General features: G+C 46.0%; 1 protein-coding gene across 1 annotated transcript in view; it reads right to left on the reverse strand.

The window, feature by feature from the left end:
- Positions 1–10,296: 10,296 nt before the first annotated feature.
- COL20A1 (collagen type XX alpha 1 chain) overlaps positions 10,297–21,251 on the reverse strand; it is a 195,751-nt gene continuing 184,796 nt past the window's right edge. Inside the window, exons 35-38 of the mRNA XM_087889017.1 lie at positions 20,310–20,498; positions 15,883–15,960; positions 13,349–13,504; positions 10,297–12,267 (exon numbers count right to left, since the gene is read on the reverse strand). Of these exons, the coding sequence (XP_087745143.1) occupies positions 12,248–12,267; positions 13,349–13,504; positions 15,883–15,960; positions 20,310–20,498 (443 nt within the window). The 3' untranslated portion in view covers positions 10,297–12,247. The remainder of the gene's footprint in view (positions 12,268–13,348; positions 13,505–15,882; positions 15,961–20,309; positions 20,499–21,251) is intronic.

A 21,251-nucleotide genomic window follows, 5' to 3' on the forward strand; every position in this document is an offset into this window, starting at 1 on the left:
GGTTCATTTAGTGACCATTCAAGCTTACAACGGCACTGAAAAAAGTGATCTATGACCATTTTTCATAGTTACGACCTTTGCAGCATCTCCAGGGTCAGCTGATCAAAATTCAGACGCTTGGCAACTAGTTCATGCTTATCCCCTTTGGTGACCTTCTGACAAGCAAAGTCAATGGGGGAGCCCGATTCACTTAACAACCGGGCTACTAGCTAATCAACTGCAGTGATTCACATAACAACTGTGGGAAGAAAGGTCGTAAAACGGGGCAAAACTCACTTAATAAACATCTCACTTAGCAACAGAAATTTGTGGGCTCGATTGTGGTCATCAGTTGAGGACTACCTGTTCTAACTTAACCACTGTGGCAAGAAAGGTCAAACTTCACTTAAGAACTTGGTAGTACAGTGGTCTAAAGCACCCTGTTATTAAGACCAGCTGCCTGCAATTACTGCAGGTTCGAATCTCGCCAGGCTCAAGGTTGACTGAGCCTTCCATCCTTTCTAAGGTAGGTAAATTGAGGACCCAGTTTGTGGGGGCAATAAGATGACTTTGTATAAATATACAAAAGGATGAAGGCTATTGCTTAACACATTGTAAGCCGCCCTGAGTCTCCGGAGAAGGGCGGCATATAAATCAAATTAAAAAAAAAAAAGAACTGTTTCGCTTAGCAACTTAAATTTTGGGCTCAATTGTGGCCATAAGTCGAGGACTACCTGCATTGTTTTCTTTCAGGCAAGGACATACTTCAAAGATACTTGTTCTGACCCAGCTTCCCAAACACGACAAACCCTCTGTATTTAAATCAATGATTCCTTTATTAGGAGCGCCAGCAGTCTCGGCAAAAAGTTTCTCTCTCACCACAGGTTAACAAGTCTGTCCGGCAGGGAGATGAATAGTTGTCTGCCACACCTATTCATCTCTATACCCTTCCTTTTATTCCCACGTCTAGGGTGGGGCTTCACTAGCAGCGGTGGTTCTTCTGTCCCAAGGACTGGCCCATAGATTTCCACTGCTCTCCTCTCCTCTGCCTTCTGCGCATCCATGTGTCAGGCACTGGACCCAGCTGTTCCTCCTCTTCCTCATCAGCCACCTTCAGTCCTGGGGGCTGTTGACTCTCCATCTGAGGGCTGACAGACGGCCCAGGCTCTACCTCCATCTCTTTCTCTCTCTCACACACACACACACCTCCATTCCCTCTTCCCCCTCTAAGGTCTCAGGTTGCCTTGGTGCTGATCCTGACTCCCACGCTTCCACCTCCTCCTCTGATTCAGCTGCTGGAGGGGCTGGCAGCCGACAGGCCACAACAGATCCTTCCTTACCACAGTTGCATTTCCTTGCTCAGGGTTTCTCAACTTCAACTCTTTAAGATGTGTGGATTTCAACTCCCAGAATTCCCTAGTTAGTGCTGGCTGGGGGAATTCTGGGAGTTGAAGTCCACACCACTTAAAAGGTGCTCAGATTGAGAAACTGATTTCGCCATTCCTCTCCCGCTGCCTTCTTTCTGCTGAGTAAATATACCTGCTAACCAGCAAGAACTTTTGAAGGAGCTGACCCAGTGGTGGGATTCAGCCAGTTCGCACCTATTCGGGAGAACCAGTTGTTAACTTTCTAAGCAGTTTGGAGAATCGGTTGTTAGAAGAAATCTTATTTTGTTTTTTTCCACTTTACAGGACTAATCCTGTAAGGAAGGCAGGAAGGGAACATTCTGGTGGTGTTTCTAGCCTAATCTTTATTGCCCTGTTTACAGAAACTGCCTCTCTGGTTAACCGTTATTACATTGTAACAGCTAAGGCGAAGCCTCCATCGATGTGAGTGATGTTGAGTTGGCCGCGCCCACACAGTCACATGACCACCAAGCCATGCCTACCCAGCTGGTCATTAGGGCAGAGAACTGGTTGTTAAATTATTTGAATCCCACCACTGAGTTGACCTGTTTTTTGTTTTTTTTTCATCATCAAAAGACAAACCTGATATTTCTCGATGTCTTGGTTAAGCAGTTGTGTGAGTTCACTACAGACATTTTCAGGATCTTTCCACTCGGGCAACCCACTTTGTCTCTGTTTAGTTTGGTCCTGCAGCTAAATAATCGGAGCCCCTGCTGTGAGGCAGGAGGGAGGGGGCATATAAATTGTTTTAACTAAATACATTAAATGAAAATAAACCCGACTACAGACCTGGGGGATACAGCCTCCAAAGTGTTGTTACTGCACGGCAGTAAAATTTGTGTGTCTGTTGTGAGGCAATTGCACACCGAGAAGAAAGAAGAGATGCGGAATGGGGTTTTTAAATGGCATTTTGCTCTCTTTAGGCAAACTGCTGAAATTTGTCCAAACGTCACAGCAAACACAACCACAACGAGCTGGCCCAGAACTACTGGGGAACATCGCAAATATTAGTTCAGCATCGTGCAGTGGACAAACTCGACAAAGTGTGCCATTGCTGAGACAGCAGGGAGACCCATGAATATGGATGAGCTCACTTAATAACATCTAAAGAAAAGGTTCCGGAAATCAAAACGTCCCTTTAAAGCATAACAAACGATCTTTGGTTTTCTCCAGGCAGATACTACAGGTAGTGGTGTCAACGTACGACCACAATGGAGCCCAAAATTTTTGTGGCCAAGTGAAACATTGTTGTTAAGTGAGCTCTTCCCCATTTTATGACTTTTCTGGCCACATTTGTTAAGTGGAATTCCTGCAGTTCTTAAATGACCACATTTCCCCGAAAATAAGCTCTCCCTGGAAATATTTAAACGCATGCGCAGCTGGTCCCCGCCATTTCCTCTGGTTAGGGTGTTGAGCCCCGACCGGGACTCGCCATCTATGGGAGGGCTGGGGGACCTGCAGTCGTCTGACACCCATAATGAAACCGGAAATGATGGGAAACGATCCGGACGGTGACAGACGGCATGTCAGGCTTCGAGTCGTCTCAAATAAATTGCATTTCAAGCAAAGTCTTTGAAGGAAAACTCCTATTTATTAAGCACGACATTCTACACCCGGCTCCATCGAAGCCAACACTGACTTCCAGAACCAAAACCCTCCCTTTCCGTTCCCCACTCCCCTGCACTCATTGGCCATCTTCCAAGTCATTCTACCCCTAATCTACCGCTCCAGCTCAAAGGAATTTCCCCCCTCCCATCCCATCTCCTACGGGATATTATCTCCAGGGAAAATAAGTAGGTGAAAAGTCAAACGTCCCTTTCCAGACGCCTCCGCCTCTCCTTCTTATGTCAGCACTAGAGTAAATGCAGCTTGAAGTGCTGACATGGCACAGGCGAGGCATCGGTGGGCGAATGATGACCGCTAGCAACCATGGAAAGGCTTCTGGTGTCCTCTCCTGACTGGTGCCGTTTGATGACGTTTGGCATGTGGAAGGCACAGACAGAGAGGCGGGAATTACAAACAATGACGATCAGCTGTAAGGGGGGGGGCGGATACCGGAAGGTGGTTTAGAGGGAATACAGAATAAATAGCGCTGCACGGCGAGCACATGTAGCGCTGACTTTGACCCTGCACGTTGGCTTGTTCTATGCTTCGGCGGTGCCTGGAGATTAAAGGATTCACAATTACATTCGTCTACTGACTTTTTGTGACGTCGCACGGACCGGGAGGGAGACAGGCCGACATAAGGTTAGGGAGACAGAGCTGGAAATCAGGTAAGATGGCAAGAGGAGCCCCGTCTTGCTCCATGCGCCCCAAAATAATAAGACCTCCCTGAAAATAAGCCAAGCGCTTATTTCGGGGTTCAAAAAAAATATAAGACAGGGTCTTATTTTCGGGGAAACATGGTAGTAACATGGTTGTTAAGTGAATCTGCCTCCCCCTTTGAGTTTGCTTGTCAGAAAGTCCCAAAAGGGTATCACATGACATCGAGATGCTGCATCTGTCATAAGTATGAGTCAGTTGCCAAGTGTACGAAATTGGAACATGTGACCATGGGGGATGCTGCCACAGTTGGAAATGCGAGAACCGGTCATTGTCCCCTTTTTTCACTGCTGTCGTAACTTCGATAGGACTCTAAACGAATGGTTGTAAGTCAAGGAGTGATCTGTCCCCGTCCACACACACACACAAACACAGCCAGCCGAGGGTTAAGAAAGTACTTGGCACGCACACAGGTCGTTATCTCAAACTTGGCAGCAATATAATCACCGTCTGCCAAGAGCTTTTACTGCAACAGATAACATAAAATTACATACGCATTGCAAATAGTCCAGCAAAACAAAATCCCTTTCGGCAGCTTCAGACGTTGTTCAAGTGACTAGCCAAAGTTCGTTTTTGTTCGTCACGGAGTTTTACCAGCCACCACCCTCTCTTATATAGTCTCTGGGGTGTGGTCCAGTGACTCAGTTCTAATCCCTAGCACGCCTCCTTAACTGCTGCAACCGTTTATCACACCTTCGTTGGCGTGCATCCAGGAATGACGGCTCTCCTTCCTCGCTCTCATCTGAGACACCTGGCTCCTGGCTAATCTCCTCTCCCTCGGCCGGCACCTGAGACAGTGCCAGAGGGGAGGGGCCTGGAGAGGGAGGCCTGGCTGACTCCTCTCCCTCATGTTCGGAGCCTTCTTCCTCCGATGAGATAGGCTCAGAGGGCGGGGCCACAACAAGGATTACCTGGATTCTTTAGCTTGAATCTTGGTTTATTTTCTGGAGCAGAACTTCTTCTTCTTGTTGTTCTTTGTGTTTGTTCATGGTTCGGTAGATTGTGTGAGAAAGAAAGAGAGAAAATGGCATTGTAATGTTTGAGTGGCTAATTTGAAGGGCACTCAGGCGTGATGACACTTGCAGTGACACCTCTGCACGCCCGAGTCCATTAAAAAGAGCAAAAATAACAGCTGGGCTTCATAGACCTTCAGAAACTGCCAAGTTGCTCTGGAATTAGCATAATTTGCAAATGAATAAGCCCGGTCAGAAACGACTTGTAAAAGATGGCATTTTTGTGGCCACTTCCATCTGTCACCATGTGACACCCCCCCTGTGAACTGTAAGCAACCCTTTCAGAAATGTTCTCCTAGAAGACCGAAGGAAACCCCCAAATCATCTTAAGAGTTGCAGAAATGAGATGAAAGTCAAGAGCATGAAATTTAAAGGAGAACAGCACAAAGCTTTCCCTTGAATACCCAGCAGCCAAATGCACAGGCATAAAATGGGAAATTCTTGCCTTGGACTCCTGTGAAGGATCTTGAAATAGTTTTTGATTGCACACCAGATCTCTCTCCCTCTCTCCTATCTACCATATTTCCCCGAAAATAAGACATCACCTAAAAATAAGCCCCAATGCATCTTTTGGAGCAAAAATTAATATAAGACCCAGTCTTATTTTCTGGGAAATATGGTCTCTCCCTCCCTCCCTCCATCCCTCCCTCCCTCCCTCTCTTATCTATCTATCTATCTATCTATCTATCTATCTATCTATCTATCTATCTATCTATCTATCTATCTATCTATCCTGTCTATCTATCCTGTCTATCTATCTTTCATCTATCTATCTATCTATCTATCTATCTATCTATCTATCTATCTATCTATCTATCTATCTATCTATCTATCTATCTATCTATCTATCCTGTCTATCCATCTATCTATCTATCTATCTATCTATCTATCTATCTATCTATCTATCTATCTATCTATCTATCTATCTATCTATCTATCTATCTATCTATCTATCTATCCTGTCTATCTATCATCTATCCATCCATCCATCCATCCATCCATCCATCCATCCATCCATCCATCTATCTATCATCTGTCTATCCATCTATCCGTCTATCTGTCTGTCTATCTATCTATCTATCTATCTATCTATCTATCTATCTATCATCTGTCTATCTATCTATCTACCTATCTATCTATCTATCATCTGTCTGTCTATCTATCTATCTATCTATCTATCTATCTATCTATCTATCTATCTATCTATCTATCTATCTATCTATCTATCCTGTCTATCCATCTATCTATCTATCATGTCTATCCATCCATCATCTATCTATCTATCTATCTATCTATCTATCTATCTATCTATCTATCTATCTATCTATCTATCTATCATCTCCATCCCCACCCAACTCCAGGGGAAGGATACTGTAAAATCTCCATTCCCTCCCCATTCCCGGGGAAGGTTACTGCAAAATCCCCATTTCCTCCCAATCAGCTGGGACTCGGGAGGCAGAGAATAGATGGGGGCAGGGCCAGTCAGAGGTGGTATTTACCAGTTCTCCGAACTAATAAAAATTTCTGCTACCAGTTCTCCAGAACTGGTCAGAACCCTAAATATATATGTGTCCATACTCCCTTCACTCCCTGCTGGCACTGATGATGTTATTTAGCTGGGTAATGAAATTGGCTACAATGGTTGATGCACACAAGGATCTCTACTTGTTACAACCCAGAGCAATGATGCCTTAGTCTCTACATTAACCGGGCCAGACAACAATTTGGTCAACTTGCTAAATATATAGTCAAGTAATTATATCTTACAAGGGACGTAAAAATCCACAGAAATTCTGCCAATGCTCAGGGGGGAAAAAAAACCACAACAAAATTCATTGCAAGATTAATCTTTATTAAACTCCATCAAAATAACACAAACAGGTACGCAAGCTTTTGAGCTCACGACAATATTTCATCGGAGAAGATTTATCAAAAGGGGTGGGGGGGGAGAGAGGAGAACAAGGAAAATCCTCCAACAACATTTTAAAATTGCTGCAGGCTAAGCAGTGATTGCAAATGTGAAGTGTAAGCTGGGAACAGCCACATTCTCCAAGCATCTGACTCAATTCTAAAATTAATAACAAGTAAATTACGGCTTAGAATCACTAAGTCTGACTTCCTGGGCAACAAACAAAATGTATTTTGGAACCGAATGAATCTCCAGGTTTTCAATTATGGGGTTTTAAAGGAATTAAAATACTCACATTTAATATCTGCACACTCACCCACAAATCATGTCTGGATATCTTCCAATGCAGTAGTCCTCGAATTACAACCATCGGTTTAGTGAATGTTTCAATGGCACTGAAAAAAAGGGATCTATGACTGGTTTTTCACACTTATCACTGTTGCATCTCCATGGTCATGTGATCAAAATTCGGACGCTTGACAACTGGCATGTATTTATGAGGATGGCAGTATCCCGGAGTCATGTGATAATCTTTTGAGACTTTCTGACAAGCAAAGTCAATGGGGAAGCCAGATTTATTTATTTATTTATTTATTTATTTATTTATAATTTGATTTATATGCCGCCCTTCTCTGGAGACTCAGGGCGGCTTACAATGTGTTAAGCAATAGCCTTCATATTTTTGTATATTTATACAAAGTCAGCTTATTGCCCCCCACAAACTGGGTCCTCAATTTACCTACCTTAGAAAGGATGGAAGGCTGAGTCAACCTTGAGCCTGGGGAGATTCGAACTTACAGTAATTGCAGACAGCTGGTGTTAATCACAATGCTATCAGTCTGCTGAGCCACCAGGCCCTGTTAAGATTCACTTAACAGCCAGGTACTAACTTATCAGCTGCAGTGATTCACTTAACAACTGTGGCAAGAAAGGGGGTGACATTGGGCAAAACTCACTGAACAACTGTTTTGCTTAAACATTTTGGCCTCAATTGTGGCCATAGGTCGAGGACTACCTGTATAGTAATGTATCTTTATTGGAGAGTATCATGAATTGGCCAGCTTGAAGCTGGGTGGTAAGTAGCTGCGGGGAGGTCTGTTGTAAGTTCAAACAGTCACTGAGTGAGCAGTTGTAAGTCAAGGACTACTTGAATTTTGCAGGAACCCTGAGGTGCAAAGGGAACCAGAATGTGTCATCATCATCTATGCTACTTTCGAAGCCATCATGAAAGAAATACAGCTAATTTGTGCTGACAAACCCTTGTGAATTTAAGCAGGATTGAACATTTTTATATACCGTATTTTTCGGACTATAAGACACACTCCCCCCACACACACACACACAAAAAGTGGGTGGCAATGTAGGTGCGTCTTATAGACCGAATATGGCCCTGTTTTTGGCCTCCTGAACTCCACCCCACGCACGTCCTGTTTTCACCAAAAATGGGCCTCTTTTTCGCAAAAACGGGAGGCACAGAGGGTTTTAGAGGCCTGCAGAGTGCTCCTGGGGGCTGGGGAGGGCAAAAACGGGACACGTGGCGGGTTCGGGAAGCCAAAAATGGGCCTGTTTTTTCCAAAAATGGGCTGCACAGTGGGTTTGGGAGGCCTGCAGAGTGCTCCTGGGGGCTGGGGAGGGCAAAAACAGGACAAGTGAGGGGTTCGGGAGGCCAAAAATGGGCCCATTTTTCACAAAAACGGGTCCATTTTTTGCAAAAACAGGATGAGCAGAATGTTTGGGAGGCCTGTAGAGTGCTCCTGGGGGCTGGGGAGGGCAAAAACAGGACAAGTGAGGGGTTCGGGAGGCCAAAAATGGGCCCAATTTTCCCAAAAACGGGTCCATTTTTTGCAAAAACAGGATGAGCAGAGTGTTTGGGAGGCCTGTAGAGTGCTCCTGGGGGCTGGGGAGGGCAAAAACAGGACACGCGGCGGATTTGGGAGGCCAAAAATGGGCCTGTTTTTTGCAAAAATGGGATGCGCAGTGGGTTTGGGAGGCCTGCAGAGTGCTCCTGGGGGATGAGGAGGGCAAAAACAGGACAAGTGAGGGGTTCAGGAGGCCAAAAATGGGCCCATTTTTCGCAAAAACAGGATGAGCAGAGGGTTTGGGAGGCCTGCAGAGTGCTCTTGGGGGCTTGGGAGGGCAAAACCCAGATGCATAGAGGCGAAAAACTATTTTTTTTCTTATTTTCCTCTTCGAAATCTAGGTGCATTTTATACTCCGGTGCGTCTTATAGTCCGAAAAATACTGTATATTCAGTATTTCTCCAGTGATAACAGAATAGCAGACTAGGAAGGGACCTTCCAACTAGGAAGGTCTAGACTAGGTCATCTATCCAATGCCCTGCTCAAGCAGAAAACCCCATACCTATTTCGGACAAATGGCTGCCCAATCGCTTCTTGAAAACCTCCAGTGTTGGAGCATTCCCAACTTCTGGAGGCAAGTTGTTCCACTGATTAATTGTTCCCACTGTCAGGAAATTTCTCCTTAGTTCTAGGTTGCTTCTTTCCTTGATTAGCTTCCATCCATCTATTGTTAATCTACGGCAGGGTTGCAGGGAGTGGCGGCAAGGTGGTAAATCAAAAGTAGAAGGGGATGCTTTTTCAGGGGGCGGATTAGCCTTTTCTATCCACCCACCCCCACTTGAAATCCTCTTTGCATTCTTCCAAGCGGCAGATTGCAAAACAGGGGCAGCAGTTTTGCATTGCTCTCTGGCATACAAGTTTGAAATGAGGCCAAAGGCTGCATGAAATTAGCCCCAGGACTAGATGTGATCCTGATCCTAAAGTGCATTGCAGATTGGATTGCAGCCAAAACTCCTGCTGATTTGAGAATAGAACAACAGAGTTGGAAGGGACCTTGGAGGTCTTCTAGTCCAACCCCCTGCTCAAGCAGGAAACCCTGTACCATTTCAGACAAAGGGTTGTCCATCCTCTTCTTAAAAACCTCCAGTGTTGGAGCATTTACAACTTCTGAAGCAGTGGTGGGGTTTCAAAAATTTTACTACCGGTTCTGTGGATGTGGCTTGGTGGGCGTGGCATGGCTTGGTGGGTGTGGCTTGGTGGGCATGGCAGGAGAAGGATACTGTAAAATATCCATTCCCTCCCTCATCCAAAGGAAGGATACTGCAAAATCCCCATTTCCTCCTGATCAGCTGGGACTTGGGAAGCAGAGAATAGATGGGGGCGGGGCCAGTCAAAATTTTTACTACCGGTTCTCCGAACTGCTCAAAATTTCCACTACCGGTTCTCCAGAACTGGTCAGAACCTGCTGCAACCCACCTCTGTTCTGAAGGCAAGTCCTTCCACTGTCCCAAAGGTCCTTTTTCGAGAAGCAACTGGTCTTTCTTCTTTTTCTTTGAAGACATTTCGCTTCTCATCCAAGAAGCTTCTTCAGCTCTGACTGGATTCCCGACCACTGGATTCCCTACCATCCAGTCAGAGCTGAAGAAAACTGGAAATGAAGCCAGAAATTTTCCTATTGGGAATGATCACAGCACAATACACCAAAGAAATAAAATATCTGATTATCCATATCCTCACAGCAGCGTGTATACTATTTGCCCAAAATTGGAAATCTGAGCAGTTACCAACAAAAGATAAACTAATCGACAAAATCACTGAGTGTGCAGAAACGGATAAGCTCACAAAAGAACTACAAGAGAAGGACAATACTGATTACTATTTAGTGTGGCAAAGTTGGTACAGCTGGCTGGAGGGAAAAATAGGAACATAAAAACAATTTTTGAATATTCAATAGGAATGTATAGAATTAAACAAAGAGGGAACAAAATGTCCTATATACAATCATTTAAATATGTGAACATATAGATAGATATGAATAGAGAAAGATAAGAGAACTTGATAACCCACCGATATAGAAACTGTAAGAGTCAGTCAGGGGACTGAATTGATGTTGGTTTGTTTTGTATGTTGTCTTAATGTATTTATGTTTGTTTGTATATTTTCTATCAATAAAATAAAAAAAAAAAAGAAAGTCCAGTTGCTTCTTGAAAAAGGACCTTTGGGACAACCATGACCTGATAACTGAGAATCTCCAAAATCCAAAGTCCTTCCATTGATTGTTCTCTCTGCCAGGAAATTTCTCCTTAGTTCTAGGTTGGTTCTCTTCTTGATAAATTTCCATCCATTGCTTCTTATTCTGCCCTCAGGTGCTTTGGTGAATAAATCTGGATTTTAACGTGTGCACCTGCTAAAGGCATGGAGATTCAGGGCTGTTGTTTCCACAACATAACGGGGTGAATGCAACCCAAATGATATAAAGAGAATGCATCCATAGAAGAGTTATTGGTGGTTAACATGGTTATTTGCTACCTTCTGAACCACAAGTAGTCTAAGCAGCTGCTAAGGAGGAAATGTGGAAGAGAGAGTAATTACATTCTGGATGCTTTTTTATAAATTGACCACCATGATAAAAAGCTGCTTAGAAAGGCTGGACCCCTTGATCTGATCTAGCCTTATAGCTCTTTCAAGGTTTTTTTATGGGTTGCATCATATGGTCCCCTGCAATGCTACAAGTTTTATTAATAGAAGAGAATATTTATAGCTCAGGATTGAACTTTGGGGTCCTTGGTGCTCTCTGAGCTTGGTTGTTCGGTTGCAGACATTTCGCGACCCAGCTAGGTAACATCATCAGTGCTAGAAGGGAGTGGGATTTGTTGCCGTCTATAGCCTATTGCCTTGCCCTGTCATTGTTGATGGCAGTGCTCTTGGTGATTCCTTGATTAGGCTGTGGTTTACTGTTTGATTCTTTGTCTGAAATTTAAAATTGATGTTAATCTCTGTTTATCAAGGGGTTGGTTGTTGTCAAGGAAGATGTTTTGATTTTTTATTTCCTAAAGGGGGAAAAAACCAGCTCCTTACCAGCAATAATACCCAGATAATAAGCAGAGATTCACACCAAGATCAATACTAGACCAACAATCGAGCAGTAAATGATCAAGAGCCTGACCAAGGAACTGCCAAGAATGCTCCCACCAACACTGACAGGGCAAGCCACTTGTATATAAACAGAGAGCAAACCTCACTCTCTTCTAGCACTGATGAAGTTGCCTAGCTGGGTAATGAAACGTCTGCAAGAACAGTCAATCTTAAGAGAATACCAAGGACCCCACTGTACTGAAAATATAGCTTTAACTATCCAGTGAATCAGTGGTGGGATTCAAATTTTTTTATTACTAGATCTGTGGGTGTGGCTTGGTGGGCGTGGCAGGGGAAGGATACTGTAAAATCTCCATTCCCACCCCACTCCAGGGGAAGGTTACTGCAAAATCCCCATTTCCTCCCGATCAGCTGGGATTCAGGAGGCAGAGAATAGATAGGGGCAGGGCCAGTCAGAGGTGGTAGTTACTGGTTCTCCAAACTACTCAAAATTTCTGCTACCGGTTCTCCAGAACTGGTCAGAACCTGCTGAAACCCACCTCTGAGTAGAATGTATAACCAACAAATTACTAATTGGCAATAAATCACAAGATGCAGTGATGCATATCCTAGCAGACAAAATAGGGCAATTTACAAAAGAGAAAATGAAACTTTGGGTGTTGTGGTTAACTATAAAAAAATGTATCGAAAACATAAAATTGATCCACAGTAGAGTCCCTCTGGTCATGGAATCAGCCCTGCATCTGGAAACAGGAAATGAGGTAATGTTATTTCAACTACAGAACAAATGGGAAAAACAGAGATAAATCGCTCCTTCCCCAAGTTCTACATGTAATGAAGTGTGTAGCTCCAATAAAAACACTTTCAGAAGTGAATTGTGATGCCGCCATGTGTACTAATAGAGATGGGTTTTATGTACCTGCTTCATAACACCCTCTGATTACTCTATCGGGAGTGACAGAAGAGAATCAGAATAAACCTGGAAGGGACATTCTGATGCTGCCATAAAAAGACCAGGCTTGACTTTTCACCTACTTATTTTCTCTGTAGATAATATCCCCTAGGAGATGGGACGGGGGGGGGGGGGACATTCCTGTGGGGTGAAGTCAGAAACTGTGGAGACTGACTTGGAAGATGGCCAATGAGAAGATGAGAATTGGGGAACGGAAAGGGAAGGGTTTGGGGGTCAGAGGGTTAGTATCGGCTACGACAAAGTCGGGGCCAGATCTGTTGTACTCAATAAATGGAATATTTCAGCAAAGATTAATTGTTTGGGAGTGCAATTTATTTGAGATGACATCGAAACCTGACACATTGAAGATCTTCTAGTCCAACCCTATTCAAGCTATTCTCCAAAGCACCCAAGGGCAGGACAAGAAGCAATGGGTGGAAACTAATCAAGGAGAGAAGCAACCTAGAACTAAGGAGAAATTTTCTGACAGTTAGAACAATTAATCAGTGGAACAACTTGCCTCCAGAAGTTGTGGATGCTCCAACACTGGAAATTTTTAAGAAGAGGTTTGGTAACCATTTGTCTGAAGTGGTGTAGGGTTTGCTCCCTGGGCAGGAGATTGGACTAGAAGACCTCCAAGGTGATCCCTATTTTTCTACGTCCATTTTTTTACCTGCTTTCAAACTGCTAGATTGGCAGAAGCTGGCACAAGTAACTGGGAGTTCACCCCATTATGCGGCACTGGGGATTCGAACCGCTGAACTGCCGACCTTTTGATCGACAAGCTCAGCATCTTAGCCACTGAGTGTCCCTCTTGACTCACATACGCTCAAGCTTATGAATGGTACCGATTCTTTGCGCCTGACACCTACCTCTTGTGCTATCTCTGTGGCATCCGGTAGGAAGACATCTACCTGCAGGACCAGGATCTCCAGTCTGGCCATGAGCCCCAGGAAATCCAGATGGACCAAGACTACCTGGAGGTCCTTTGGAGCCTGGTTGGCCAACCACCATTTCTCCTGGAGGGCCTAGGTGAGAGAAAAAAAAATAGAACGAATATTCTATCAGTCCAGGCTAATGATAAGCCTTGGCTTAAACCCACAGAATTAGGAGACATGGCTGGAAAAGAATGGCCGAGTCCTAATCTTATATGACTCAGTTAAGGTGGCAACGTCTAGAGTAGCTGGCCTCGTCCATTCTCCAAAATACAATGAGCAGATGGGACATGCTTAGTACTTGAATGCGACATCACCAGGAAATCTGAGAGGGAAATTGAAAACTAAGCGGACAATACAAATGATGCATCCATGCGGATTTCTTGGCGAGATACCTGTGGACTTCAACTCCCAGAATTCCCCAGCCAGCATAGGAATTCTGGGAGTTGAAGTCCACAAGTCTTCGAGTTGCCAAGGTTGGATACCTGGATGAGACATTAGCCATTAAGGCACCCCTCCAGGGGTGAAATGCTCCCGGTTCGGACCGGATTGCCCGATCTGGTAGCGATGGAGGCGGGTGGTTCGGAGAACCGGTAGCAAAAATCCCTGCTCCCCCCCCCATGCCCAGCTGAGCCGCACAATCATCAGAGGCTTTTTTTTTACTTTTAAAAGCATTTTTTCTACAACCTCTTTGGCTGAAAAAATGCTTTTAAAAGTAAAAAAAAAAGCCTCTGATGATGGCGCGGCTCAGCTGGGATCATCAAAGGCTTTTAAAAGAAAAAAACCCTTTTTTTCTTTTAAATGCCTCTGACGATCCAAACTGAGTTGCCTGATTGGCAGAGACTTTTTTCCTTTTAAATGCTTCTGACGATCAGGCAACTCAGCTGGGATCTTCAGAGCCTTTTGAAAGCATTTTTTACAACCTCTTCGCGGAAGAGGTTGTAGAAAAAATGGTTTTAAAAGAAAAAAAAATTAGCCATGCCCACCAAGTCACATTGCCCTCCACTCACTAAGCCACGCCCACAGAACCAGTAGTAACAAATTTTAGATTTCACCACTGCACCCCTTCCTGATACAGAAATGGGATAACTCTCCCTGGCCAACATGCTTGGCCAACTCACTGTTGCCAATTCAGCATGGCCAACTCATCGTGGCCAGCTTACCATGGCCAACTCGCTACAGGACAATTTAACGATTTATTTAAAATAATTTAAAAATTATTTTAATTTTTGTTTCATTCCCATTTCATTCTCTCTCTTTTTGCATCCTTTCTTTAATGATTCTATTCCACCATTTCTTCAATGTTATGTAACTTTTATCCCACAGTGAGGTGACTGTGGTGAGTTGGCTGCAGTAAGTTGACTGTGGCGAGTTGTTCTACGCCCCTCCCCCCATGACCTCTAGATTGAACATATACACATTTAGGGAGGAGGCGGAACCCATCATCCCTCTGCATGATTGGTACTGCAGTTGCACTGAACCAGCGGTGGGTTCTAAATTGTTTTACTACCGGTTCTGTGGGCGTGGCTTATTTTGTGGGTGTGGCTTGGAGGTCATGTGACTAGGTGGGCGTGGCTAGCTGGTCAGAGTCATTTCTGGAAGGTCCTCGCACTTACGACCAGTCCTCGCACTTACGATCCGACTAATTTGTTTGTTTTTAACACTGATCAGCTGTAGGACGGCCCTTTGAAGCCCCGCTGCAAGAGTTTAAACAGTTTTTTTCCCTCTAGTCATCAGCTGGGACTCAGGAAGCAGCAATAGATTGGGGGTGGGTCCAAATAAAAGGTAAGAATAACGTGGGTGGGGGGGTGGGAGGGCAGGGGGGGAGAACCGGTTCAGTGACGTCATATCGTCACCGCTACCGGTTCGGCCGAACTGGACCAAACTGGGAGGAATCCACCACTGCACTGAACCCAAAATTAGGACTGTGTCAGAGTTTCAAGTAACACCCCCAGCAAAAGAAAACTCTGAGGTTTGAAGTTCCTCAAAGTTCTATTTTACTAGAGATGTCATATTGGCACATCTGGGAAAATCCGAATCTGAAAGTTTCCAGGTTTTCCCCACCCAAAAGAAAGTTCAAGTCCCTGCCCCAGCACCCACATGTCCATCACATGGTCCAATCGAAACATCGTGCCGACTGGAGATGCCTCCCAGTTCTAGCCCTCCAGGTGCAGGGCAAGATGTCCTTGACTCTCTGAGAAAGGAATGTTGTTATGACTACATATCACCCCGGCTCCATACAATCCCCCCTCCCAGTTTCCCACAGTAGTAAATGTGGCAGGCCTGAAGGCCCGATGCAAAAGATGGCTTCCAGGCCTCTTATGTACTAGGAATTTAAATCCATTATTTTATGTCCTGCACTCTGGAATAACAAAGAACACTTTTTTTAGTCCAACTTTGATGTGATATGATGATGTCTGAGTAGAGATCCGGATTTTTTTTCTCTTCACACCAATGATGACTGACCATACCTGCTTGACCACTTGGTCCTTCAGAACCTTCCACCCTTTGTCCAAAAGAGCCTTTTTCTCCCTTGGGCCCTGGGACACCTGATAGAGGAGAAGAGCCATTTAGAACATAGAATGTGTTATGTAGCACTTAGCTGCCAGCTGCCTGCAATTAGTGCGAGTTCAAATCTCACCAGGCTCAAGGTTGACTCAGCCTTCCATCCTTCCGAGGTAGGTAAAATGAGGACCCGGATTGTGGGGGCAATAAGCTGACTTTGTAGAAACACCGCTTATGGGGGGCCAAAAGCCCTACTAAGCAGGTATATACAAAAAGAATGAAGACTATTGCTATAAGTGCATTGTAAGCCCTTCGGAGGAGGGCAGCATATAAATTGAACTAATAATTAAATAAATAAATAAAATAATAGGGTTGGAAGGGACCCTGGAGGTCTTCTAGTCCAACCCCCTGCTCAAATAAGAGACCCTATACCAGTGATGGCTAACCTTTTCCGGACTGAGCGCCCGGTCACACGTGTAAGCGCGAATCCCCAAAATGCAATGCGCCTCCAGCCCCATGCATGTGTGCACGCCCACCGTATGTGCCCACCACTTATGCACGCCCCCCCTGCATATGCCCTGCCCCCTGCACATGTGCCACGCCCCCTGCTTACGCACGGTCCCCATGCATTCACACATGGCCACCATGCATGTGTGCGTGGCCTCACCCCCCCATGCATGCGCAGCAGAGACCTGAAGACCAGCTGGCCGGCGGGAGGTATGCGCACATGCATGGCAGAGCTGATGTCAGGTTTCGATGTCATCTCAAATAAAATAAATTGCATTTCCAAACGAATAGTCTTTGACGAAACCTTTCATTTTATTAAGCATGACAATCTGTCCCCGATTGTGGCCTAGCCAACACTGACTTCCTGACCCCAAACCTTCCCTTTCCGTTCCCCAATTCTCTGCGTCTCATTGGCCTTCTTCCAAATCACTCTCCCCATATCTACTATTTCAGCTCCCAGGAATGTCCCCCCTCCCATCTCATCTCCTAGGGGATATTATCTTCAGGGAAAATAAGTAGGTGAGAAGTCAAGCGTCCTCTTGCCAGCTGCCCCCCTCTTCTCCTTCTTATGTCAGCACTAGAGTAAATGCAGGCTGAAGTGCTGATAGCTGAGCTGGGGCAATGCCTTATGTGCCCACCGAGAGGGAGCTGCATGCCACCTCTGGCACGCATGTCATAGGTTCGCCATCACGGCCCTCTACCATTTCAGACAAATGGCTGTCCACTTTCTTCTCAAAAACCTCCAGTGATGATGCTCTTCATTTGAAGCTAGCCAAGTGTGTCAGATTCTTAATTTAACTGGACACATTCTGCTCCCTTCAGCTCACTATTATGTCTAAAGACACCTTTCTGGCTTTACAGCAAATCTATTCCTGTGTAGAATAATGTTGACTTCTACTTCTAAATGAAATTAAAAGAGAGACCTCAGACCAGAGGTGGGATTCATTCGGTTTTGTCCAGTTTGGGCGAACTGGTAGTGGCGACTGCGGGAGGCTCCGCCCACCCGCCCAGACCTAATGCTCGAGCACTGACATTTGCAAACTGGTAGGGAAGGTAAGTGAATCCCACTTCTGCCTCAGACTAAATTGAAGAGCAACTGTGCAATCTTTTTTTATTTTGTTTACATGCATTGTGATCCCCATCCTAATTTTTTTGGACAGATCCAAAGGAACCATAAGCAACCAGTGGGGGAAAAAAAACTTTGTTTAATTCACTCTGAAAGATCAACTAGGAGTAATATCTGCAATATATCAGGGATTTCCAACCTCAGGAACCTTAACTTTAAGACTTGCGGACTTTATCTCCCAGAATTCCCCAGCATGCATGGCATAGTTGGCTGGGGAATTCTGGGAACTGAAGTCTAGAAGTCTTAGAGTTGCCTAGATTGGATATTCGGATCTATATAATCAGTGGCCTCTGTAAGCAACTTGAATTGCTCCTAAGATGCAAGGGCAGATCATGAAAAAGAAAGAAAGAAAGAAAGAAAGAAAGAAAAGGCTGAGTGACAGATTTAGGTTGGTGTATGATCTACTTTCTTTGCCGGCCAATTAAATCAGCAACTTTTACTCTGGCTTGCAAGCCGAAGTAAAAAAAAAAAATCAGCAAGGGAGCTTAAATGTCTGTTCTTGTTGTCGGAGACTTTTTCTTGCTAAAATCACCTTCTTGGGATCTAAGAATAACCCAGTGGTTATTCTTAGGTACCCAAAATAAGAGAGAGGGGCATAGATTGATCCTCAAATGGAGACTTAATTATTGAATTAATGCGAAGAGATTCAAACGATGACCTCCTATTTGCAATAAAGAGTTGTGTCTTCTCAAAATTTTTAGATCTGAGTCAAGATGGGACCAGCTCGAATATTTTGGCCACCAAATGAGAAGAGAGGAGGACTCATTGGAGAAGACCAGAGATGGGCTGCTAGGGGTTCACAGGGGTTCACACAGGAGAACCTCTAGCTAAGATTCTATGCAGTTCGGAGAACCCCCAAATCTCACTCCTGGCTGGCCCCGCCCACCCCATCCCCATTTTGGGTGCAGGGAGGCTCAGGGAGGGTGCACAGAGGCTCAGAGAGGGTGAAAAATGGGCCTACTGGAAGATCGGAAAGGCCGGAAACGGGCCAGTTTCCAGCCTCCAGAGGGCCTCTGGACCCTGGGGAGGCCATTTTTGCCTCCCACCGGAAGCTCAAGGAAAGCCTCTGGAGCCTGGGGAGGGCAAAAATGCACCCCCCGGTGCAAGAGGCTGACTAGGCCACACCCACCATGGCCACGCCCACCCAGCAACCAGGCAGTGAATTCCTTGGTAAAATTTTTGAAGCCCACCACTGGAGAAGAACATGAATTTGGGAGATTCCAGGAGACAGTGGAGGACGGAGGGGCCTAGCACCTGTGGTCCATGGGGGGGTCACGAAAAATTGGACATGACAGTGTCTGTACAACAACAAGAAAATGGGAGAGAGACCACCAAAATAGGCGGTGCTGCGTAGCCCCCCCCACACACACACACTTCTGAAGATGCAGGAATGAACTATAATCCGAAAATAAAACCAATAGGTATGCATTTGCCTGCTCCCAACAGACAGGAACCAAGATGGTAGAGGGAAAATCTCCATGCAAAGGCTTGTCTCCTTCATATCTCTCTGGGATGCAGGTACAAAAGGGGTGGAGTTTACAGTGTGACACTCCATCTACCGTAAAAGTTTAATGAAAAGAAGGAGTAGGGGAGACATGATAGCAGCATTCCAATATCTGAGGGGCTGCCACAAAGAAGAGGGGGTCGACCTATTCTCCAAAGCAGGGGCAGGTTTCAAAACTCTTTGCTACTGGTTTGCTCGTGGGCGCGCGCTCACATGACGCTTTTGTGCACACACAGAAGCTTCTGTGCATGTGCAGAATCATCCGGCCGGATGGGCAGAGCCTCCCACCGCCGCCGCTACAGGTTCGCCCGATCCGGTGTGAACTGGTAGCAACCCACCACTGAGCTGAAGGCAAGGCAAGAAGCAACAGATGGAAACTAGTCAAGGAGAGAAGCAACCTAGAACAAAGGAGGAATTTCCTGACAGTGAGAACAATTAACCAGTGGGACAGCTTGTCTTCAGAAGTCATGGATCACGGGTGGGTTCTACTTACCTTTACTACCAGTTTGCAATGGGGCCATGCGTGCGCACATGCACAGAAGCATTTTCATGACTTCGGGGTCAGTGGGCAGAGCCTTCCACTGGTTTTACTACCGGTTCTATAGAACCGGTGCGAACCAGGGGCAACTCACCACTGTTATTGATGCTCCATCACTGGAGGCTAATAAGAAGAGATTGGACAACCATTTGTCTGAAATGCCATAGGGCCGTGATGGTGAACCTATGGCACAGATGCCACAGGTGGCACATGGAGCCATATCTGTGGGCACGTGAGCGATGCCCTACCTAAGTCCAGCACGCATGTGTGCGCTGGCCACCTGATTTTCGGGCCTTCCTGGCCCTCTGGAAGTTGTGAAATGGGCTGTTTCTGGGCTTCTGGAGGGCCTCCAGGGGAGTGTGGAAGGCTGTTTTTGCCCTCCCCAGGCTCCTAGAAAGGCTCTGGACACTGGGGAGGGCAAAAAAATGGGCCTACTGTGCCATCGCGTGCCAAAAGCGGAGTGGGGGGAGTGGGGGGGGTCACACGCTCATGCATGGGAGGATGGGGCGCATTGAATTATGGGTGTGGGCACACGCGCGTGCATAATCCCCCCCCACTACCCCCGCTTTTGGCACACGACTGCAAAAAGGTTACCATCACTAACATAGGGTCTCCTGTTTGAGCAGGGGACTGGACTAGAAGACCTCCAAGGTCCCTTCCGTTCTCTTCTGTTCAATCCTTCCTCTTTTCCCCCACCACAGCAGCTCTGTTGTTCTACCTCTTTCTCCTGGATATCCATCTCTTCCTGGAAGTCCGGGCATCCCAATTTCTCCTCTTTCACCTTTCACTCCAGGGAAACCGGTGAGACCAGTTGGTCCAGGCTCTCCAGCCTTCGGTTCCTCCTCCCAGATGGGGACAGGTTTCCGCGATTGTTCGTGAACGAAAGTGTCGAATTTTAACACATGAGCTGAAGAAGAACAAATGGAAAGTAGTGAAATTTTCCTTCTTGACTCCCCCAGCCAAACTGTCCTCTTTCCTGCATTTGCTGAAGTCGTTTAGCAATATTTTTTTTTTAAATGAACAATAGGCTTTTCCAGGGATGGGATTCAAAAATGTTAGCAACTGGTTCTCTGCCCAGTTGCTGTGTGGGCATGGCGGTGGTGGGCATGGCCTATTCGGCCTCTTACACCATGGCGGGGAGGGGACATTTTTGCCCACCCCAAGCTCCGGAGGCTTTCCTCAAGCCTCCGGGAGGGCAAAAACGGGCTTCCCCGGGCTCTGGAGGCCCTCCGGAGGCTGGAAATGGGCCTGTTTCCAGACTTCTGGAACGTCCGAGAGGTCGGTTTTTCGCCCTCCCCAGGCTCCGGAGGCTTTCCTTGAGCCTCTGGGAGAGTGAAAACGGCCTCCCCCGGGCTCCAGAGGCCAGAAATGTGCTCATTTCCGGACTTCTGGAACATCCAGGAGGCCTTTTTTTTGCCTTCCCAGAGCCTCCACGTGGGCGCTGCACTGACCTGGCATCCAAAATGGGCCGCGTGGAGACCTCTGGGAGGGGAGGGGCAGGGTGGGCGGGGTCAGCCAATCCTTGCAACAACCGGTTCGGCAAGTCAAATGTAAAATTAGCATCCGGTTTGCTCGAACCGGTCTGAACCGGCTGAATCCCACCCTTGGGCATCCCCCCCCCAGATCTGTGCAATCAAACTGAGCATCATTCTTGTCAATA

This window comes from Pantherophis guttatus, chromosome 3 (assembly GCF_059756535.1).
Source record: "Pantherophis guttatus breed Tessera chromosome 3, ASM5975653v1, whole genome shotgun sequence".
Lineage (NCBI taxonomy): Eukaryota > Metazoa > Chordata > Lepidosauria > Squamata > Colubridae > Pantherophis > Pantherophis guttatus.